Consider the following 24,524-nt stretch of genomic DNA (forward strand, 5'->3'; position numbering starts at 1 on the left):
GTTTTTAAAATCTATTTACTCAGCTAAAGATAATCTCATGATGTGTTTCAGATGAAAAAAAAGATATTGACCATGAGACAGTGGTTGAAGAACAGATCATTGGAGAGAACTCACCTCCTGATTATTCAGAATATATGACAGGAAAGAAACTTCCTCCTGGAGGAATACCTGGCATTGACCTCTCAGATCCCAAACAACTGGCAGAATTTGCTAGGTAAGTTATAAGAACTTTCCTTTCTTTTAATTATAGAAAGTGCTTGAGTCTTGCCAGCTATGTTTTCCTGTGCCTAAGTCAAAATGGTGGTTTGTATTCTTTCTCTAGGGAAATTCCTGAAAACAAAAGCAGTCAGTTCTATTTGTTTGTTTTTTGTTTCCTTTTTTTGAGATGGAGCCTTGCTCTGTTGCCCAGACTGGAGTGCAGTGGTGCGATCTCGACTCACTGCAGCCTCTGCCTCCCGGGTTCAAGCAATTCTGACAGTCAGTTTTATTTTTAGTAGTAACTATGCTATTAATGTGAGTGGCAGCATTTTAGATCCTTGCAGTAAGATGAAGCAAATACCCTTTATAGGCATTGCATTTGAGTAAATAAAATTGCACGTAATTTGTTTTGGAATAGATATCTTCCACACTGCCTTATGGCTTCTTGGTACACATTTTATTTTTTATTTTTTTGAGACAAGAGTCTTGCTTGTTGCCCAGGCTGGAGTGCAGTGGTGCAATCTCAGCTCACTGCAACCTCCACCTCCCTGGTTCAAGCGATTCTCCTGCCTCAGCCTCCCAAGTAGCTGGGATTACATGCGTGTGCCACCACGCCCAGCCAATTTTTGTGTGTTTAGTAGAGACAGGGTTTCATCCTGTTGGCCAGTCTGGTCTCGAACTCCTGGCCTCAAGTGATCTGCCTGCCTTGGCCTCCCAAAGTGCTAGGATACAGGCATGAGCCACTGTGCCCAGCCTGTAGTACACATTTTAAATTTGGGTGTGTTGTATTGGTCTATGCTGCTGGAGACCTGGGTCTGTACTTGATTCATCCAGCTGACCACTGGAAAGGATTTCATAAATTCGTGTTTGTCTTGTCATCAGTTAAGCTCCTGGTATGTTAATTTAAGCTGGCATGACAGGAGGAGATCAAGTATTTATGGCTTGGACATGGCGAGCAGTGGAGAAGCTCTGAACCCATTGGTTGGGTGTGTTTGTTTTGCCTAAAGTGGGCTGGGTTCTTATAGAAACCTACTTTTTGTGTTACTTTCTAGTACTGTTTGGCAGTTTGTACAAGGAGCTGAAAATACCCACAAAGATGTAAACTTTTAAGTTAAATGAACTAATAAACTCTGGAGCAGAAAGCCTAATGCCTTTCCATACCTGAGGTTGGTTGGAACCTGGAATAGCTCAGGAAATTTCGGCAAGGGCAGGATCAAGAAGAAAGAAATCCTTTTGATCTTGCACATTCTAAGAACAGAGTGGGTTGCTTTTTTTTTTTCTTTTGAGAGCAGAGTGGTAGAGGTGGAGACCGTTCAGTGTCCTGGCTTCCTTCTTGGCCCTGCCGAAAACAAGGTGGGCAGTTCCTGCCACCTGGAGCTCGTTTCCGCACCTGTCAAATGGGCGTTAAGAATTCCACTGTGGTTTGATACATGGAGGTTCTCACTGTGTTGCCCAGGCTGGAGTGCAGTAGCATGATAGCTCACTACAGCCTCAAGCAATCCTCCTGCCACACCTCCCGAGTAGCTGGAACTACAGGTGTGTGCCACCATGCCTGGCTAATTTTTTTATTTTATTTTATTTTTTGTAGAGATGGAGTCTCACTATGTTGCCCAGGCTGGCCTCAAAACTCCTGGCCTCAAGTGATCCTCCTGCCTCGGTCTCTCAAATTGTTGGGATGACAGGTATGAGCCACTGCACATGGCCCAAGAGTTTTTGTTTGTTAGTTTTGTTTTTTGAGATGGATTTTCACTCATCTCCCAGGCTGGAGTGCAGTGGTATGACCTCGGCTCACTGCAACCCCCACCTCCTGGGTTCAAGCGATTCTCCTACCTCAGCCCCCCAAGTAGCTGGGATTACAGGTGCATGCCACCATGCCTGGCTGATTTTTGTGTTTTTAGTAGAGACGGAGTTTCACCATGTTGGCCAGGCTGGTCTCGAACTCCTGACCTAAAGTGATCCACCCACCTTGGCTTCCCAAAATGATTACAGACGTGAGCCACTGCACCCAGCTGGCCCTAGAGTTTTGATAGAGATGGAGGGTTTACTGGGAATTAGGGCGCTTCCAGGGAAATGACTGGAGTTGAGGTAAACTGGAACCAGATCATTAAGGGCGATGAATCCTGGGCCAGGCTGTGCAGACATTTCTCATATGCAGTGGGCAGCTACTGCAGACTTTGAGCTGGGGAGAAGGGGCTGTGTGAGTAGAGCTTTAACTTGGGAGAAGTCCTTTGCAGCTGTCTGTGCAGGCTAGATTCATACAGGCACAGGAAATGAGAGAGGTCAGTTGAACAAGAGTTAATGAAGGCCTGAGTTAGAATTGTGGCAGTCAGATAACAAAGGAATAAATGTGATAGAAATTACAAGAGACCAGCTGGGCTCTGTGGCTCAAGCCTGTAACCTCAACACTTTGGGAAGCTGAGGTGGGATCGCTTGAGGCTAGGAGTTTGAGACCAGCCTGGGCAAAATGATGAGACTCCATCTCTAAAAGCTCAGTTTGGTGATGTGCAGCTAGCTTCTTGGGAGGCTGAGTGGGAGGATCGTTTGAACATGGGAGGTCAAAGCTGCAGTGAACTCATGCCACTGCCCTCCAGCTTGGGTGACAGAGCAAAATTGTCTCTAAAAAAGAAAGAAACTGAACCAGGCATGGTGGCTCACGCCTGTAATCCCAGCACTTTGGGAGGCTGAGGTGGGTGGATCGCCTGAGGTCAGGAGTTCAAGACCAGCCTGGCCAACATAGTGAAACCCCATCTCTACTAAAATACAAAAACGTAGCTGGGCTTGATGGCAGGCGCCTGTAATCCCAGCTACTAGGGAGGCTGAGGCAGGAGAATTGCTTGAACCCAGGAGGGGGAGGTTGCAGTGAGCTGAGATCACGTCATCGCACTCCAGCCTGGGCAACAAGAGGGAAACTCCTTCCCCGCCTCCCCCACCAAAAAAAAAGAGAAAGAAAAAAACTACAAAAGATAATGGAAAAGATTTAGAAACAGACTGTGTGCTCAGTGGGGGGCAGGGGGGAGGAGTAAAAGCATGCTTACCGTTTTGATGCTTTTAGCCACTGCTCATTAGATGACTCCAGCCCCAACTTACTTCCTAAAAACCACCTCAAGTCCAACATGGATGTTTTATTATTAACAGCATCTCAAACCAAATTCTGACTACTCTGACCCCCAAACCAGAACACTGAAGCTTATTTTTTTTTTTTTTTTTTTTTTTTTTTTTTTGAGATGGAGTCTCACTCTGTCGCCCAGGCTGGAGTGCAGTGGCACGACCTTGGCTCACTGCAGCCTCTTCCACCCGGGTTCAAGTGATCTCATGCCTCAGCCTCCCAAGTAGCTGGGATTACAGGCGCCTGCCACCGTACCTGGCTAATTTTTGTATTTTTCATAGAGACAAGGTTTCACCATCTTGGCCAGGCTGGTCTTGAACTCCTAACCTCATGATCCACCCGCCTCGGCCTCCCAAAGGGCTGGGATTACAGGTGTGAGCCACCGTGCCTGGCCTTTTGAAACTTTAAATTACAATTGTGATTCTCCCGTGTCCACATGGCTGGGGAGGCCTCAGAATCATGGCAGGAGGCAAAAGGCATTTCTTACGTGGTGGCGGCAAGAGAAAAATGAGGTAGAAGCAAAAGTGGAAACCCCTGATAAACCCATCTCAGATCTCGTGAGACTTACTATCATGAGAATAACATGGGAAAGATTGGTCCCCATGATTCAGTTACCTCCCCCCGGGTCCCACCTACAACATGTGGGAATCCTGGGAGATAGAATTCAAGTTGAGATTTGGGTGAGGACACAGCGAAACCATGTCAGAGGGTAAGAGGTCCCAGTGGCAGAGTAAAAGCATCATTCAGACAAATAGGAGACTAGGAGGTACGAGAGAGGGGAATAAAACTTCTTTGGATTATACAATGTGAAGGAGTTGCAGTGGAGGGGCGGAGGGCTGAAGGAAAGGTTTTGAAGAGAGAGGGAATCTATGGGTGGTGAGCAGTAAAGCCATTAGGTGTTGGTGACCCTTGGCACTGCTCACCCTCCTTGGAGCATTGGAGCAGCTGATCTAAAAGTTTGTCCCCAGTCTTCTGAGCAGAAAATCCAGGGACACATGTTACTGTTGGGAAGGTAACATGGCTACCTTAGACCATACTCCTTAAGAAAGGGACCACCCACAGAGACTGGCACCCGGGTACCAGATAGCCATCCGAAACACCAGGGCTGAAGAACCCAAAAGTTTCAGTTAAGATAGGCCATCAAGTGGAAAGAATGATAGACCTGAATGAGACTTTTCTTCAGTAGCAGGGGATAATTAGAGACAATAAAACAATGCTTTGAGAGGAGAAATTACTGTAAACATAGAGTTATTGATCCAGCAAAGCTATCAAGTCAGATACAAGGGCAAGAGATGACAATTTTAGAGACCCAAGGATTCATATTGCATGCACCCTTTCTGAGGAGGTAACTTGAAGATATAATACAGCGAAATGAGGATGAACATCAGAAGGAAGATTTCCTAGTGCATGACAACCAAGAGGACAGCTGTGTAGCAGGCTGGAAAATGTATTCCATTTAGAATAGAAAGTTGGCTGGCTGTCAGAATTTCTTAAGGAAAAGTCAGTTTCATTCAGTAGTGGGTAGAGTGAGTAAGAAGCTTGGTGGTATGGAAAAGGGTCTTCTGAAAAAGAAAAAGAAAAGGCAATCGGAAACTCCATGAAAAGGGGTGAGGGAGTGGGGCAAAGAAAGCTGTAGCCTGAAAAATGGGGCCTAATTTTGACAGTATTGAAAGAGAGAGCTTCTTTGACCTGACTCTGGGAAGATTCTCTCCTTGCAGCTCCTATGTTGTATACTTGTAGAGCATTAAGTGTGATCCTAGCACACTGTTGAGCCCCACAGTAAATAATATTTGCATAATCACAATATGAATGTAAATAGCATTTCTTTTATTAGCCTGTTAAAAGATTTCATTTGTGTATAGAAAAGAATGAAATCTTGCTCGCCTTGACAGTGTAAAAAGTAAAGTTACAGAGTTTGGGCCCTGTGCGGTGGGTCAAGGGTTGGGCTCCCTCTCATCCACATTCTACATAGTAGCTTTTTTTTTTTTAAATGGAGTCTTGCTCTGTCGCCAGTCTGGAGTGCAGTGGTATGATCTCAGCTCACTGCAGCCTCTGCCTCCTGGGTTCAAGCAATTCTTCTGCCTCAGCCTTCCGAGTAGCTGAGACTACAGGTGCCCGCCACTACGCCCGGCTAATTTTTGTATTTTTAGTAGAGACAGGGTTTCACCATGTTGGCCAAGATGGTCTCGATCTCTCGACCTCGTGATCCACCCACCTCGGCCTCCCAAAGTGCTGGGATTACAGGCGTGAGCCACTGCGCCCGGCCTCTAACATAGTAGCTCTTGAAGCTCATGTTCATCTGAACAAATATCTGTAATTGGACAGTGGTGTTGGTGAGAACTGTTTGCACCTAGGTGCCCTGTTTTGTTAGATCTTCACGTTTTGAGGATGTGTGTAACAGTTGAGTGGGATTTTCTGGAGGCTCAGGAATTGATGCCCGGGACTCTGAGAGCAGAAGATACAGAGGCACCAAGAGTTTTCAACTCTTGGGGGCCAGACCACATCTTCGCTAATTACGGCCCATAGAACTTGTCCTGCTGGCCTCCAGTCTTCGCCCCCAGCACTCACAAAGTGGCATTAGAGCCGCAGCTGTTGGCTTAAGGTAGAATGTAAGCTGCTCTTCTGTCTCCTCTGTGCACTGGGGTGATGGGGTGCTGGACTGGACTTAAAACTGTCCAGAGAGTATTTCAGGCTCAGGCTGCACTCAGCCTAGACTGCCTAGTAAATCAGTTACATACGCACATGGGCAAAATATAAGCCATAATGACTTTAATTGGAAAGTCTGACATTGGGAAGGTGGACAGTCTATGGATGACTTTTTTTCCCGAAATGTCTGTTCAGTAAACATTTTGAAAAGTGGTCAGTGAGTGGTCCGGTGAGTTCTGTTTCCTGTAAAGTGACCACCTTTGTATGTGTTTCACTAAATAAAGTTAGACCTTTGAAAACCTTTGGTCTAGAAAGATTAGAATGGTTAGGCCAATCCCAAATTGGTATTTTTGTTGCTGTTCACTACTTACCCTGAGACTTTCACAATATTAATGTATAGATGAAATGTGATAATGGAGATGAAAATACCTCACAACTCTTCAGTATCATCACATGAATATTAATATTTAAGAGATAATTCATTGAACAAACTTTATTTGTCTAAGGCAATAATATCTTTTCACAAAGAAGGGAGGTGAATCATGCTTGCAAATGACAGCCGTATTACGCAGGAACTTCTGTCCCGATAGCACAGATCAGAGGATGGTTCTGGTCTGGAAGTCAGCTAACCTTGTTTTGTATGGAAGAGGCTTATTTTCATTAAAGAGTCACTTGTCCAAAAATGTTTCATCTCCCTTTCTGGGATATTTGCAGATCTGTTTGTTAGAACTTCGGTTTACACAATGCTCTGCTGATACTGTGCCAGAAGTTTGGGTTCTGAAGTCCACAATCTTTACAACGTTCTTCCCACATATGCCAGAATGAGCTATTATAAATCGGGCAGTCATGTCATTGGGAGTGTATTCTCCCTCTCTATTTGACAGGAAACTTGAGTTGTTGGGTGTCTGACTCCTCCATATAACATGTACTGCGTTGAGGGGTGTGTTCCTCCTAGTGCCATGCTTTCTCCAGTTTCTCAGTCCTTTATCGAAGGGTGGTTAAGAATGAACTCATTTTTAGCTAGACCCATTTCACACATAGCCAATGGTAATAAGAGCTATCATTTCCCAAGTGCTTAGCATACAGCTCTTAAGTAGGTAGCATTATACCTTTTTACAGAATAAGAAACCGAGGCCGAGAAGTTACAGTTTGCTCAAGGTCATGCAGCTAGTAGAAGTCACCTCCAAGTCACACATCCCATACTGCCTCATTCATAATGTCTATGCTGTTGTCATCATTGTCTCCAGGTTCAAAAGGACTCTCTGGGTTCAAAAGTGTCCGTTGGTGAATGGAAGACTTAAATCTTAGTTACTTCTGAATAGTTGAGGGTGAAAAGATGTTCTCAGTGGTGGTATATGATTTTTACTGTTTACTCGCAAAATGAAACACTGTTTTAACCTAAGTATATTTTTGGAAAATGACTTTTTTCATTGTTGGCATTCAAATAAAATCTTGAAAGTACCAACGTATACTGCTGCATTTGCCACTCTGTGTGAAGGAGGATGATTTGCCAAGGAGCTTAAGAGTGGCTGCATTTAAATCTTCCACTTACTCCTTAAGTCCAAGGGTATTTGTCCAAATGCATTTTAAACTCTCATTCTAAAATTAAATATATTTCTAAATACTAGCACACATTTTGAAAATGACATTTTAAGAAAAAATAATACCACTTATAATAACAAACCAAGAGTTGGGTAAATGGTACCTGAGACTGTTCTCTTTACTTTGGGGGCATATTTGAAAATTTCCATGATAAAATATCTTTTAAAAAATTAAGTGGCCAGGCGCGGTGGCTCATGCCTGTAATCCCAGCACTTTGCGAGGCTGAGGCAGGTGGATCACAAGGTCAGGAGATCGAGACCATCCTGGCTAGCACGGTAAAACCCCGTCTCTACTAAAAATACAAAAAAATTAGCCTGGTGTGGTGGCAGGCGCCTGTAGTCCCAGCTACTCAGGAGGCTGAGGCAGGAGAATGGCCTGAACCTGGGAGGCAGAGCTTGCAGTGAGCCAAGATTGCACCACTGCACTCCAGCCTGGGCAACAGAGCAAGACTCTGTCTCAAAAAAAAAAAAAAAAAAAATTTAAGTTACTAGGAATAACTCTAGGAAAATGTATGGGAGGCCGGGTGCCGTGGCTCATGCCTGTAATCCTAGCACTTTAGGAGGCCGAGGTGGGTGGATCACCTGAGGTCAAGAGTTCCAGACCAGCCTGACCAACATGGTGAAACCCCGTCTCTACTAAAAATACAAAAAAAAAAAAAAAAAAAAAAAAAAAGCCAGGCATGGTGGCACGCGCCTGTAATCCCAGCTACTCAGGAGGCTGAGGCAGGAGAATCGCTTGAACCCAGGAGGCGGAGGTTGCAGTGAGCCAAGATTGCACCACTTCACTCCAGCCTGGGCAAAAGAGTGAAACTCCATCTCAAAAAAGAAAAGAAAAGAAAAGAAAATGTATGAGAGAGGACCTTACTAAGCCATGTTTACTAAGATTTAATTTGCATATGGTAAAGTCTACCCCCTTTTAGGTAAGTATGTACTATTCTGTGAATTTGGACAAACAGTCATGTAGCCATCTTCACACTCAACACAGAATGTTTCCAAGGAGTCCTAGGCAGGTGGATTGCTTGAGCTCAGGAGTTGAGAATAGTCTGGGCAACATGGTGAAACCACATCTCTACAAAAACAAAATAAAACAATGTTTCAGTAGAATTTTCAAAGAATAAGTGTTCACTCTTAATTGGGAAGATTAAAACTTAAAAAAAAAAAAAAAAGGCTGGGCGCGGTGGCTCACGCCTGTAATCCCCACACTTTGGGAGGCCAAGGCGGGCGGATCACGAGGTCAGGAGATAGAGACCATCCTGGCTAACACGGTAAGAAACCCCGTCTCTGCTAAAAATACAAAATATTAGCCGGGTGTGGTGGCGGACACCTGTAGTCCCAACTACTCGGGAGGCCGAGGGAGGAGAATGGCATGAACCTGGGAGGCAGAGCTTGCAGTGAGCTGAGATTGCGCCACTGCACTCCAGCCTGGGCGACAGAGCGAGACTCTGCCTCAAAAAATTAATTAATTAATTTAATTAAATTAAAAATAAATAATGTTTGAGTGGAATAGAGACCTTTCATATCAATCACTGTTATTTTCCAAACTGATGTAACCTCAAGGTGGCGCAGTGGCACCAAACTTTTGTCCTACCTGATTTTGTGAACTCAGACCAGAACTCCAGGATTTATTTGTATTTAAGACAAGAAAGGCTAGTTCAGAGTCCTGTTTACAACAGGCACTTAAAAAAACTTGCTAACTGGTATTACAGGTTGAGCATCCTTTATTCAAAATGCTTAGGAACAGTAGCACTTTGGATTTTGGGGTTTTGCATATGCATAATGAGTTATCTTAAGGCTAGGACTCGGGTTTAAATACGAAATTTGAAATTCATTTGTGTTTCATTACACTTTATACACATAGCCTGAAGGCAATTCTGTACTTTTTTTTTTTTGAAACAAGGTCTCGTTCTGTCACCGAAGTTGGATCGCAGCCTCAAATTCCTGGGCTGAAAGGATTCTACCTCCTCAGCCTCCCAGGTAGCTGGGACTGTAGGCATGTGCCATCACGCCTGGCTAACTTTTTATTTTATTTAGAGACGGGGTGTTGCTTTCTTGCCCAGGCTGTTACACAGTATTTTAAATAATTTTGTACACGAAACAAAGTTTTCACTGTGACCCTATCACATGAGTGCATCATGTTAGCACTCAGTTTCAGATTTTGGATTTTGGATGTTAGGGATGCTCAATCTATAATCCATTTACGAGAAAGGACAAATATCTACAGGGTTGGGAAGGGGGAGGACACTGAATTGAAAATGTTCTCGTGGGTGGGCGGATCACGAGGTCAGGAGATCAAGACCATCCTGGCTAACACGGTGAAACCCCATCTCTACAAAAATACAAAAAAATTAGCCGGGCATGGTGGCGGGTGCCTGTAGTCCCAGCTACTCAGGAGGCTGAGACAGGAGAATGGCATGAACCTGGGAGGCGGAGCTTGCAGTGAGCCGAGATAGCACCACTGCACTCCAGCCTGGGCGACAAGAGTGAGACTCTGTCTCAAAAAAAAAAAAAAAAAAGAAAAGGAAAAGAGAAAATGTTCCCGTAGAATTTAAAATAACAAATATGTATAGTATCGGACCAACTCCATGGACATAAGTGGATAGTTACCAGATCTGTTGTTCCTCATATACTCCTCTAGGGCTGGAAAGTTTAACCAATGATTTCACGTGTTCAGGTTACAGATCAGGTCATCCTTTTCCCAGATTATAAGTGAAGAAGGACATTGTTAGGGCCTTCACAAACTTAAAAGATCACAGAATTAATTTTTTTTTAAGGAGTATTTTTTTTGTAACAAAAGAGTGGTGGTAAATTAGCTCTTGCTTTTAAGGATTCACTTAGGTGGGCTTTTTTTTTTTCGACTTTGACTTTTTAAAAAATTTCAATAGCTTTTGGTGTATAAGTGGTTTTTGGTTACATGGATGAATTCTATATTGATGAATTCTGAGATCTGAGTGCACCCCTCACCAGAGCAGTGTACACTGTATCCGGTATGTAGTCTTTTATCCCACACCATTCTCTCCCTACTAAGTCCCCAAAGTCCATTATATCACTTGTATCCTCATAGCTTAGTTCCCACTTATAAGTGAGGACATACCGCGTTCGATTTTCCATTCCTGAGTTACTTCACTCAGAATAGTGGCCCCCAGCTAGTTTTTTGTTGTTGTTGTTGTTGTTTTGAGACGGTATTTCCTTCTTGCCGCCTAGGCTGGAGTGCAGTGGCATGATCCCGGCTCACGGCAACCTCCGCCTCTCTGGCTCAAGCAATTCTCCTCCCTCAGCCTCCTCCTAAGTAGCTGGGATTACAGGCATCTGCCACCACACCCGGCTAATTTTTGTATTTTTAGTAGAGATGGGGTTTCACCATGTTGGCCAACCTAGTGTCAAACTCCTGGCCTCAAGTGATCCATCTGCCTCGGCCTCCCAAAGTGCTGGGATTACAGGTGTGAGCCACTACGCCCAGCTATGGTTTTTTAAATTATTATTTTATTTATTTTTTTAAATCCAATACAGAGTTTCGTTCTGTCACTTAGGCTGGAATGCAGTGACACAGTCATGGCTTACTGCAGCCTTGACCTTCTGGGCTCAAGTGATCTTCCTGCCTTCGGCTTCCCGAGTGGTTGGGACTATCGACACACACCACCATGCCTGGCTGATTTTGGGGGATTTTTTGTTTGTTTGTTGATTTGTTTTTAATAGAGACAGGGTTTTGTCCATGTTGCCCAGGCTTAATTTTTTTATTTTTTGTAGAGACAGAGTCTCACTGTGTTTCCCAGGCTGGTCTTGAACTCCTGGGCTCAAGCAATCCTCCCAGTTTGGCCTCCCAAAGTGCTGGGATTACAGGCGTGACCCACCACACCCGGCTGATTTATTTATTTATTTATTTATTATTTATATAAATTATTTATTTATATAAATTATTTATTTATTATTATTATTATTTATTAAATATGAACCATCATGGAGGGGTGTGAGAGGGGTAAAACTAGGGACAAAAAGAAAATCTGTTTCCGAGATTTAAATTTATTCTCTAGTTTTTTTAGGAACGCTTAATTTCTCACCCCCCTACCACACACAGATCTATAGGGAATATTTGGAGAGAAAGTTTTGACAAAAGTCCAAAGCTTGATTCAGTGGAGAAGCAGGTAGGTAAGTTACCAAACCAGGAGGCTCTCTGGACAGTAATTTCACATGGGGCTCTGCCAGACGGTTACCACATTACCAGGACTCTTGGTACAAATGAGAACTTCAAGCCCCCATCCAGAAGTAGGGTAACAGTATGAGAGTATGTGGTGTTCCCATCTGTCCACCAGGCCCTAGGAGCTCTCTCCCCAAAGTAACTGGTGCTAATGGTTTGTCGTGTGTCCTTCCAGAGATATTTGATATTTAATATCTATAAATCTTTAAAAGGACTCTTCTGTACCCTTTAAAATGATATATTTTAAAGATCATTTGTGTCAGTACTAATTGGACCCATTTCGTGTATAGAGATGGATATTTTAGGACACTCCTGTGTTCACCGCTTCTTTTTCATAAGGCACCTTCATCATCGCAGCAGCTGCCTTTGGAAATCTTCCCTTGCCTCTCACGAGGAGATTCATCTGATTGTCTGAGTTGATTTTTTGTGTTTTTTTTAAAGGGTTTGGAGTTAAGAACAGGTATGTGAATCACACAGATCATAGTGCCATTCTAAGCTGCACCAGCTTATTAGCTATGAGACTGTAGGCGGCAACTCGATGTTTCTAGCCTCAGCATCCTTTTCTGTAAGATGGGAAGAGTGCTTCACAGTCATTGGTACTTAGTGAATGCAAGTTGTCTCATCCTTTCTCCTTCATGGAAATGTATCATAATTTTAGTTTGGGTACCTATAAGGAAAGCATTTTAGGGACTATATGATTTATGCCAGTTGAGTCTACCCACTCCTACAAATCTGTCTGTCTCTCTTTTTCTTTTGATAAGAATGAAGCCAAGAAAAATTAAAGAAGATGATGCTCCAAGAACAATAGCTTGCCCTCATAAAGTAAGTAATGCTAGAGGGAGAGTGTTCATTAAACTGTTGATGAAGTTTTAGAGAGTTTATAAGAAATTTGCACTTTTGTTTCTGCTTTTGATAATTTAAATGAAGCAAGGAATTAGAATCTTCGGTTTCTAAATCCAAGAGATGAAGTTTTGTTATTTAGTAAAGGCAACTTTTTAAATACTGTTAAATGGGATGACTGCAGGGAGCCGTTGCTTGATTACTGTGTGTTGACTCTACTGTTAGCGTTTCATTTCTTTTTGGATTATATTAACAAGTCCGTCTTAAGATCCTGGGTTGTGTCTCACCTGTTGACCTTTATGGGAATGTGGGCTTGTAACTGAAATTTGAAAATTATTTTGGATGTTGCTAAAATAAGCCAAATAAAGACTTAATAATTGTGTGTGATTAGAGAGGCACTTAATTGTTTTCAAATGTAGTTAGTCTTTAAAATAAAAGGATAACCTGAAAAGTACTTTTGAGATATTTGTTGGGGGCTATTTTCAAACTTAATTGGATATGAGACTAACAGAAAAATCAAGTATCACATAGGTACAGAGAACAAAGTTGGAGAGATTGAGTGGAATAAAGAATGTTAAAAATGAACAATCGGAGCAGGCTACATTTAGTTTCACGGTCTCTTCCCTGTAATGACTGTGCACTAGCAAGTCCTTCCTGTTCTTTGTCAGCATTCTTGATGTGGCGATTTGAAATGTAAACCTATCTCCATTAGGGCCGAAATAACAAGCATTTGAAAACAGTTAGGCTGGAAGTGCCTATGCCATCCCTTTAGCTTCTCTGTATACTTCTTAAAGTTTTCTTTATAATGGACACATAATACTTGTACATATTTATGGGGTACCGTGTGATGTTTCAATGCATGTGTACATTGTGTACCAGTTAAATTTTTTAAATTTCCATTTTCTAAATGGAAATTCAACCTAGGGGTCAAGGCGGAAAAACTGTGGCTTCCCTCTCCCTTCTGCCTGTGAGCTGTCTAGTGACTTGTGCTGTCCTTCTGTCATGCTGTCTTATCATTTCCCCATTCACTCCATTACTGGGCAACAACTGCAGAAGAAATTGTTGAGGACATGCTTCTCGAGCGCCACACATCCATCTGCCTTTCCCGCCCTGCACTGGTATCAATTTGCCTGCTTCTTCCTTTTCCTAGTGTCTCACAAAATAAATTTCTTCTGTAGTTGCCATTCCTTGGAGACCCTCTTGCTTCTTTCTCTGTCAAGAAGGGGAAAGAGGCAAAGAGAGAAGAGGGAACAGTAGGCGATGGAGAATGACAGTCCATTGTTGCAGCACAGAATATGGGGCCACCAAAGGTAGTGGTGGACTACCGTCATTTTAACTCCATTTGCTTAGCAGTGCTTCTGTTACTTCATTTTGGGGGACATAGTCGGGTGAGGTGGCTGTGGTAGAGCTGGAAGCCAGGGTGTTGGGTTCTATTCCCAGTTTGGCTACTACTAGTAGTGTGACCTTGGGCAAGTCTACTTAAAGACATCTCTAAGCCTCAGTTTCCTCATCTGTAAAACTAGGGTTTGCATTAAATGATGACTTTTTCAGCTGTCTGTTTTTTGTCTTAAATGATATTAATGTTCTACCGTAATACTAAGTAAAATTAAAATGGGGGGTTGGGGAGGTGGTTTTGTTTTAATATGTCAGTAAAGGCTGTTAAATGGTTGAATCCTTTCTAACAGTTTGCAATGTGAACTTCTAAGCTGCTTTCTCTGTTTTAAGGGCTGCACAAAGATGTTCAGGGATAACTCGGCCATGAGAAAACATCTGCACACCCACGGTCCCAGAGTCCACGTCTGTGCAGAATGTGGCAAAGCTTTTGTTGAGAGTTCAAAACTAAAACGACACCAACTGGTTCATACTGGAGAGAAGCCCTTTCAGGTAGAGCCAGTTCCCTCTCTTCCCCACACTGCCTTGCCTGTCTGAACACTGCAAGTGTAGGTGGTGTGGTGATGAGGCAGGAGGCGCCAGCCCAGAGACTCAGGGTCTTATTACTCCTTGGTGAGAAACAAAACTTCTCCTGGGGAGTCGCTTAGAAGGGTTGCCGGGGCTCTGGACATCCTTGTCTATACTCTGTGGTACTGGGTACGCAATGTATTGGTGTTGATGGAGTACACTTTATGGCAGGAGGAGAACAGGATTGAAGAGCATACCTAAAACTCAATTTCTACTTCATTCATTACAGGATTGAAGTAATTTATTTTTGGTAGTTAATAGTATAATTACTAACTGATAAAGTTTCTAGAGTGTAAGTATAGGTAATACTTTAGCCCATAAATAAGTGAAAGAACTAGCAGTGCAGCTAGTAAATCTAACATGGTTCTTTTTTGACAACTGACACCAGAACCCTTAATCATTTGTATTTTACTGTTGGAAATGTTTACAGCAGCACTAGGACTCTAGCCTGCATTTAGGAAGACTTGCCATTTTGCCAAGTGTTTTAAACAGTTCGTGAGGGCTCTCCTTGGGTTTTCGGGGTTGTCCAACCTGCCTGCTGATTCTAGACTATATCCACAAAGTTCACCCAGGGCAGGAATGAAGTGTTTGGTAAAATAAATAGGCTGTTCTCTAGCAAAGCAGTGAGCTCCTGACTCTCAGGGTCTGGTCAGAGTTGCTGAGTGGGTTGATCTCTGGTCTTTCCTTGACAGTGCACGTTCGAAGGCTGTGGGAAACGCTTTTCACTGGACTTCAATTTGCGCACACACGTGCGAATCCATACCGGAGACAGGCCCTATGTGTGCCCCTTCGATGGTTGTAATAAGAAGTTTGCTCAGTCAACTAACCTGAAATCTCACATCTTAACACATGCTAAGGCCAAAAACAACCAGTGAAAAGAAGAGAGAAGACCCTTCTCGACCACGGGAAGCATCTTCCAGAAGTGTGATTGGGAATAAATATGCCTCTCCTTTGTATATTATTTCTAGGAAGAATTTTAAAAATGAATCCTACACACCTAAGGGACATGTTTTGATAAAGTAGTAAAAATTAAAAAAAAAAAAAACTTTACTAAGATGACATTGCTAAGATGCTCTATCTTGCTCTGTAATCTCGTTTCAAAAACACAGTGTTTTTGTAAAGTGTGGTCCCAACAGGAGGACAATTCATGAACTTCGCATCAAAAGACAATTCTTTATACAACAGTGCTAAAAATGGGACTTCTTTTCACATTCTTATAAATATGAAGCTCACCTGTTGCTTACAATTTTTTTAATTTTGTATTTTCCAAGTGTGCATATTGTACACTTTTTTGGGGATATGCTTAGTAATGCTATGTGTGATTTTTCTGGAGGTTGATAACTTTGCTTGCAGTAGATTTTCTTTAAAAGAATGGGCAGTTACATGCATACTTCAAAAGTATTTTCCTGTAAAAAAAAAAAGTTATATAGGTTTTGTTTGCTATCTTAATTTTGGTTGTATTCTTTGATGTTAACACATTTTGTATAATTGTATCGTATAGCTGTATTGAATCATGTAGTATCAAATATTAGATGTGATTTAATAGTGTTAATCAATTTAAACCCATTTTAGTCACTTTTTTTTTCCAAAAAAATACTGCCAGATGCTGATGTTCAGTGTAATTTCTTTGCCTGTTCAGTTACAGAAAGTGGTGCTCAGTTGTAGAATGTATTGTACCTTTTAACACCTGATGTGTACATCCCATGTAACAGAAAGGGCAACAATAAAATAGCAATCCTAAAGCAAGAATATGGCAGAACAAGATCTGTAAGCACAGTCTTATTTTCTTTTGTTGTCCAGAATACTTATAATTCTTGAGCCTCCCAGAAATTGGAAGCTAAATAAAGCAACTCAAGTTTCCTTTATTTTGCACTCAGTTACAGTGATTATTGATGAAAGCGATGCATGGATATTTTAATACTTCCTACATGGCCTGACTTCTGAAAGAGAGTAGGTAACAGGCATCCCGAGTTCAGGAACTACCTCAGAACACCCCAGGCCAGGTTGGTCGTAGGCTGTGATTTTAGCCCCCGGCAAGTGTGAGTGAAGCATCTGTACCACCGCGCAGGCTGAGCGCCTGCGCAGGGTAAGGTGCCACCTGGCAGTGGGGCACACAGAGGGAAGACCAGGCCTGTCCATCAGCCGGCTGCCTTCAGAGGCAGCTCCAGCAGGGCCTTGGCTTGTCTGACAGGAAATGCTTGTGGTCGTTGGTTATTTGGTTTGAGAGCCCTTGTTCCTCCATCTAGTGGAGTCCTTATTAAATGCTAGCAATGTGGCAATTGAGTGCCAGTAGCTTCATTTCATGTTTCTAAATGGACACTGGGTGCAAATCGGCAAGGTGATTAGATTATTAGAAAATTGTGCTCAATGAGTACCTCTCACATTGTAACCTCTTAAATGTACGATTATAATGTTGGATCTTAGGTCAAATAACAGACTTGAGAATACTTTATAAACTGCCATGATACAGCAAAATCTCATTTATTCAAAGTGCAAACATACTGTGTGTCTTTCTGTTTTGTGTATGCTTGACTGCAAGATAAATGACAAACTAGCTAATATCCGAGATTTATTTACAAACGGCCAGGGACCCCATCAGGTGAAACACATAGCCCATTGTCTTAGAGCTTCTCCATCGGTCCTGTACAGGAGGATTGGTGACCTACTAACAGTGACCCTGTGGCTCTGTGGAATTTTGAAGTGCCTTTTGTGAATCATGAATGAAACATTTAACTTGAGACCCTTAAAAAAATTCATCCAGAATCTGTTACCCCTTGGGTAGTTTGATGGAACTGAGTTAAGCAGAAGACCCCAGCTGTTTTCTGGGTAAGCCAGGCTTTGCTGTATCTGGCAGTCAGGAGAGAGGTCAGCCCATGGTGGAGGTCTTCAGTGCCGAGGGCTCGGATGAGAACGTGTAGTTCTTTGACTTGGACCTGGGCAGCGTCTTCTATGGATGCCTGCCTTGTGAGCACCCACACCTTCCCTCCCCACTGTCGGGTTGAGTAGCCCCAGCGTGGCTGTGTTAGGAGTCCTTTGCCCAACATTGTGCTGCACTGGAGCCTGGCCCTGGCACTGTCCTCAGGACCCTGCCCAAGGGCCCACCGCAGAGCACACCTATGCTATGGGGAGCCCTGCTGGCAGCCCCGAGAGCCATGCCATGGCCTGCAGGAGCCAGGCTCCTGTGTGGATGAAGTCCCTCTTCCTCTGTGCCTTGATCCCTTGGTCATCTCTTCCGTCCTTTCCTGTCTCTGAAATAGTCATCACTCCCCTTGACTCTCTCTGTTCACGTCTTCTCAGTCTGCAGAGTTAACTTCTGTAAGGAGTTTAATCTGGGGTTCCAAGAAAACAAGTTCCTTGTTAACATAGCACTGACTTTGCAACAATAGAAAACTAACAAATGAGCAACAATATAAAGAGTAGAGGTAGTTCTCATTGGGTGTAACTTCAACCCATTCTGCTTGTGGTTAGAATTTATAATTTTGCTAACGATGTAATTTACTAAGGTTTGAAATGGTGTTCTAACAGTGAGTCCATTGTCTTGAGGATTAATCTGATTTATAAGTAATACTGATAGACATATTTTCGTACATCTGAGCAGAAATAAATGCATGTTTCTAGCATATGTAATATAAAAACTCCAGAGGATAAGTTTACACTTAACAAGATGTTGTTTTCTATTTTTGAATTTCTTATTATTTCCCCCTTTTTGGTAGTGGGGTTGAGAGGGGGAGCATACTATTTGTATAAAGAACTGTCACCCCAGAGTGACATTTATTTTCCAAGATGACCCTGAACTCATGCTGTTGGTTTCATATGGTGTTTGTGTGCTTTGCCTAGATTCAAGGCCTGAGGATTTGAGGAAAATCGGGATTTTTTTTTTCCTATTTGGTTTTCATGTAAAAGTTCTAAATGTCACTTATTTTGCTAAATAAGACCCTTTCACAGGATAGTGTGCACAATACCTATCCGTGTTTCCAAGCAGAGTTCAAGTTCATGTCTTCACAAGTAGATGAGAGTCACTTCCAGTTGGGGGAAGCCCGCCTGAGCAGTGTTTTGAGAGTGCGTACATTGGAGAACTGCCCCACGTCCGTTTGCACTCTGCCTTGCAAAACTTACTGTGGAGACGTGCCCCAGACTGGTCTCAGACCAGAGTTTGTGGCACAGGAAAACCTGGCCCCCTAAAAGAAGTTTTGGAATTGGAAACCTGATAATTTCGGGAGGCTGAGGCAGGAGAATGGCGTGAACCCGGGAGGCGGAGCTTGCAGTGAGCCGAGATCGCACCACTGCACTCCAGCCTGGGTGACAGAGCAAGACTCCGTCTCCAAAAAAAAAAAAAGGAAACCTGATAATTCTACTCACCTCCCACCGCCCCCCCGCCCCCCCCCCCCCCCCCCCCCCCCACTATAGGCAGAGAGAGTTGATCACTTCCAGGGTCTCTGACTTCTGTGACCTGGAAATCAGCCTGGCTTGGGAAATTCATGTTGTTGATCTTTAATTATTTAATTATTCTTTAATAATCCTTCTATTTTCTTGACATCTGACCCCCAGCAAGAGTAAGGATCCCAGAGGTCAAAACAGTGGTGAGAGCCAAGCTGCTCACAGACACCCACTTGATGCCACAGCCATGCCATGAGGCTTCCTCCCAGCTGCTCTGCTGGCTTGCTGAAGCCAGCTCTGAGTCACAGGGTTGCCTTGGACCCTCGGCTGTAGGGGGCACCTGTCTGGCTCCGGGCCCTTTGTCCTGGATACACTGACAGTAATGTGAGCGCAGCACTTCAGAGTTCAGGCCCAGCAGGTCCTGGCAAGTGCATTCCACCTGAACTTTTAACCCAAGCGGTGGGGAAGGAAGCCAAAACTCCAAGCTGCACTTTCTTGGGGTTCTGGCCATGCACTTCTTAGCCTTCTCTCTGACTTTACAGGACAAAAGGTACCCCACGCCTTCAGAATCATGCTTACCTGCACGGCAGCATCTGACTGGATGGCTGGCTAGGTCTCATCCACCCCAAATTACTGACCCTTGATTTATGTTGTTACTGCTCAGGTTATGCTCAGATGCCCTGGTTGCCTGAAGATGGTTTAAGTGCAGGCCCTTCAGACAAGTCACGTCAGGCAAGAGAGGGCTGGCCTCTAACCCACAAGAGGGCAGATTTGTGGCCAAGAGGCTTCCTGGCATCCACCCCCAGGCCCAAGGGATCAGTGTGGTGCCAGAGAGGATCTTTAAGCTGGGACTGTACTGAGGCTTGATGGGAAGTATGGGCAGCATGTACTTGACACGTTATCACCCAGTCCCCTTGTAAAATCTGGAACGGAGCGTTTAAGCTGAGCGTTAGCATCAGGTCAGCAGGCAAAGCAAACCTCCCACAAACTGGGTGCCGTAAGGCGGGAGGTGACACAGGGAGAGCTTCGTCCTGGCCGAGCAGGCACCCAGCCCCATGTCCCCCGCCAGCATTCTGGATGTCAGAGGAGGGTGCGTGTGATGGCGTCACATTCATCTGAAGCACACTGATTGTTTTTCCACAAGGTGGCAAGTTTGATCAAATTGACCGCTTTTCATGAGACACCCAGATGCTGTAAAAAAAAAAAAAAAACAGCACTGGGATGTGTTGAGGAGGGGGCAGTTTGCTGTGCTCTGTTCTGTCTGCTGCTCTCTCTGGGGGCCGCACAATGTCCGCACACATCACGGAGGGGAGAAAGGCATCAGTACCAAACGGAACAACCTCTTTTTTCTACAATGTCCATACCCGGACATGTGAGGCTCTATTATCAACAGGTGGTGAGAAAAATTCTGTTTTTATTCACTTTCTGGTAACTTCTGTAGGCCCTGGCTCAAGGACTTAGCATTTCGTCTCATGTACATCTTTTTCTTAAGTGTTCTTTGCCATTTCTGGAATTGTCCTTGGTTTTTCCTTAGCTCATAGGTCATAGATGCAGAAATATAGTATTTAAGGCATCCGCATCCAGCATCAGATGGCTTTGCATCCAGAAAAACATTGATAACTCAGTTTGAAGCACCAAGCATGTGTAATATGGCTCTATACAATATAATAAATGCATAATGTTAAGCTTTTTAATGCCTGTGGTTCTTGTTTGTTCCTCAGTCCTCTAAGCCACTTCTTTAGTGTTTCATTGCACATGAAACCAGGCCATGAGCCCTTCCTGGTCTAAGAGTTGCCTAAACTGCCCGGGGCAGTTCTTGCGTCTTGCTTTCTCACACACAGGAATGGAAACTCCCAGGATTTGGTCTCACACCAGCAAGAAATGCTTCTGTAACCTTTCAGCTCCAAGGTGGGCTCAGGAGCAAGAGGGCGTTTTAAAGAGAGCCTCACCCACTGTTCAGAAAGCACAGCCCAGTGAAATGCCCACACAGCCGGACCTATGAGCCCATGTCAGCCCTGGGAGCTCCGGAGCTAACTGGGATGGACTCGGAAGAACTTGACCAAATACACTGAGAGCTACTTAGGATTTAGCCAAAAGCAAAATGCAGAGCAGAGCTTCCTCCCTCCGGTTGGGGCCTTGGTGTCTGATGTTCTGCAGAGCAAGGTTCAGAGTGAGGCGTGAAGTTCATTATTACTTGAATACATGTGACTTTCCCTTTTTGCTAGTGACAGAAGGGGCTGCCGACAGAATGCTACTGAGGTGGCAATTCGCAGGCCTGTGCAAGCCCAGAACTGCTGAGTGAAGGCCCTAAGTAGGGCTGAGCTGAGCAAGACAGGGTGGAAAACCTGTAGATTTTACATGGGAAGGAACTAAAGCTTTGGAATTGCTTTTTTTTTTTTTTTTTTTTTTTTAGATGGAGTATTGCTGTGTCTCCCAGGCTGGAGTGCAGTGGCGCGCAATCTCAGCTCACTGCAACCTCTGCCTCCCGGGTTCAAGCGATTCTCCTGCCTCAGCCTCCTGAATAGCAGGAGGTTGTGTGTGCCACCATGCCTGGCTAATTTTGTATTTTTAGTAGAGACGGGGGTTTCACTATGTTGGCCAGGCTGGTGTTAAACTTCTGACCTCACAATCCACTCGCCTCAGCCTCCCAAAGTGCTGGGATTTCAGGCGTGAACCACCGTGCCTGGCCTGGAATTGCTTTCTTTAGAAACCCCTAGATACAGATGAAACCAGCATCTCTCCTTTATACTTGCCGGTGTCTCTGCCTGGCTATAATTTTTTATTTTATTTATTTATTTATTTATTTATTTATTTATTTATTTATTTATTTTTTGGTAAGAGACAGGGTCTTGCTATCACCTAGGCCGGAGTGCAGTGGCACGACCATAGCTCACTGCTGCCTTGAATTCCTGGACTCCAGTGGTCCTCCTGCCTTGGCCTCCCGAGTAGCTACGATTACCGTGAGCCACCATGCGCAGCCCATAACATTTGTTGAGAACACATATGTACCCAGTGGCCTCCTCCAAACCACCCTTTGATGAATTAGCTAGCAATATCACCATGCTGTAAGAGAGGAACAGGCTCAGATTTATTTGCAAAGTCCAGGCAGCCAGAATTCAAAGCCCAAGCCTGCCTGGCTTCCAAGGTACTCTGCTTGCCACTGGCTCCTTAGCTTGAATTCTCCTCCAGTCCCCTTTCAAAAAAGCCCTGGCCCTTGTTTATGGAGCAGTGCATCGGCCTCCCCGGTGTGCGGCCCTTTCTGTTCTGGCGCAGTGGTGCCTCCTGGCCTTGGAAGGGTCCTCAGGGCTCCCCGACTGCCCGCCATTGTGACCGTTCCCCTCGGTCCCTGCTGACCTCCCCACACTGGGCCTTTCTGCTAACAGGGTCTCTCAGCACGTGATTTGAACTGCAGCGGTTCCCCACTTCCTACCGAAAAATCCAGTCCCGCCGACCCTCAGAGCCCAGTCCTAGCTTTATCTCATTTTTCAGCCTTTCCTAATGGATCACCTCTTGTCCTTTCCCTCCCCTCCCTCTTGGAGTTTTCGTTTCCAAAGCTTACCTCTCCACCTCCAGGGGCACTGATACGATCAATGCAATTATGTGCCAGGCCCTGTTTTAGGCAGGAATGGCACTGCCCTACTGGCACTGGCATGACATCTGGAGGAAGGAGGATAAGGCTGTGATAAATAGGGGCTAGGGGCCGGACGCGGTGGCTCATGCCTGTAATCCCAGCACTTCTGGAGGCCGAGGCGGGCAGATCACCTGAGGTCGGGAGTTTGAGACGAGCCTGACCAAAATGGAGAAACCTCCTCCCTACTAAAAATACAAAATCAGCCGGGCGTGGTGGCGCATGCCTCTAATCCCAGCTACTCGGGAGGCTGAGGCAGGAGAATCGCTTGGACCTGGGAGGTGGAGGTTGCTGTGAGCCGAGATCGCGCCACTGCACTCTAGCCTGGCGACAGAGCGAGACTCCGTCTAAAAAAGGGGGGGGGGGGGTGGCTAGGGAGGGAGACGAGGCAGGACGGGGTCTGAGCACGCCCCTCAGGTGTTTGCATGGCTTCTTCTTGGCCTGCCACGTGCGTCTGTACCGGACCCTAGGAATATCCCGGGAGCTGGTGGCCAGCCCTAGCCCCTGCCCGCCTGGCCTTTGGCCAGCACTTAGCGCGGGCAGCCCTGCCCGCCCCCAGACCCTTCTGGGGACTTGGGCCGCGCCTTTGCCCCAGCCCTTCCCTGCCACCCTGCAGTGCTCCAGGGCCTGTCCCCCACGCTGCTCTGGCGGGCGGCCCCGGGGGCTTCTAGACCTGCGCCTGGGCCCCCACCCGCAGGGTGCGCCGCCGCCGCCGGCCGCAGGAGGGCACTGTGCCAGCGGGCCCCGGGGCTGGGCCGCGTCCGCTGTGGGGAGGGGCTGCGCGTGCGCAGCGCGGAGCGGCCCGGACCTCGCGGGGACCCGAGGCGCGGTGGGGGCTGTCCAGAATCCCTGAGTGTGGGGTCCCCGCGAGCCGCCGCCGCTTACGAGCGTCCCCCGCGCGGAGTGAGCCCAGGGCCACGGGGGCGCGGAGATTCGGAGCCCGAGAGACGCGGAAGGAGGCTGCGTGCACCCCACCTCCCCGAGGCCTCGGGCGGAGGAGACTCCCGCCGCCAGGGCCACAGGGACACGGGGCAGGGCGGTGCGGCGGCGACGCCCGAGGAGAGAGGGGCCACATACCAGGGGGCCCCAGCTAAGCAAGGCCCTGGGACGCGCCCCCTTCCCCCCGGTGGAGCAGCGCCCCCTGGAGGGCGGGGTGGGAGAGGCTGCGGTCCTGGGATTAGGGGGCGGGCCCGGGAAGCGGGGAGACAGGGCCTTGGGGTGCCGGCCCAAAGGGACGTCCTGGAGCCCTCCAAGCTGGGGATGCTTTTCCTCTCCCCACGGAGAGCTCCACCACGGGCGTGGCGGGGGCTCCTACCATCACCCTGCCTGTAGGTTCTGGAGCCACTCCGGCCGCCCCAGCCCCTCTCCAGCCCATCACCGCTTCACCCTCTGCCCCCAAGCGTGTTCTGGCCTCACAGTGTGCATTCTGTCTTCCCTGGCCCGTCTCTGTATTGCCTGGCAGAACCCAACCTGGCCCTGTACTCAGCAGCCTTTGCTCTCACCCATTCATTCACTCATTCATTCAGCATGCTGACTTTGCACCCCTGGCCCTCATGGAGCTAAGGTAGAGGTTGGGGAGATGATAAACAAGAAACCGGCCAGTACTGTCACCACACCAAACAGAGCCCACCATGTTCCCCTGTGTCTGCTCTTTGTCCTGTGTCCTCACCATCCCCGAGGATATTCAAGCCAGATTTGAACTTACTCATTCACCCAAACTTTGTGGGACATCATTACAGCTGGCGTGGTGTTGGCTGGCCTGGCAGAGCATGGCTGGGGGTGGGGGGTGTTGCTTGCAGAGGGGCGCTGGTGGGGGGGTCTGGCATTCCCCACGATCCTGGGGGAGGTCAAGTCGGAGGAGAGCAAGGCTGAGCAAGGAGCCCCTGGGGCACAGGCCCATTCCCTTCAGCCTCCGCCCTATCTCTGCTGTGCCCTGATCAAGGTGGACACTGGCCCCACCGCCTTTCCCAGTTCCCT

General features: G+C 45.9%; 1 protein-coding gene across 1 annotated transcript in view; it reads left to right on the plus strand.

The window, feature by feature from the left end:
- Positions 1-20,613, plus strand: part of YY1 (YY1 transcription factor) — a 44,042-nt gene extending 23,429 nt beyond the window's left edge. Inside the window, exons 2-5 of the mRNA XM_009428472.5 lie at positions 52-214; positions 12,505-12,565; positions 14,309-14,467; positions 15,235-20,613. Of these exons, the coding sequence (XP_009426747.2) occupies positions 52-214; positions 12,505-12,565; positions 14,309-14,467; positions 15,235-15,417 (566 nt within the window). The 3' untranslated portion in view covers positions 15,418-20,613. The remainder of the gene's footprint in view (positions 1-51; positions 215-12,504; positions 12,566-14,308; positions 14,468-15,234) is intronic.
- Positions 20,614-24,524: the final 3,911 nt, after the last annotated feature.

This window comes from Pan troglodytes, chromosome 15 (assembly GCF_028858775.2).
Source record: "Pan troglodytes isolate AG18354 chromosome 15, NHGRI_mPanTro3-v2.0_pri, whole genome shotgun sequence".
Taxonomy (NCBI): domain Eukaryota; kingdom Metazoa; phylum Chordata; class Mammalia; order Primates; family Hominidae; genus Pan; species Pan troglodytes.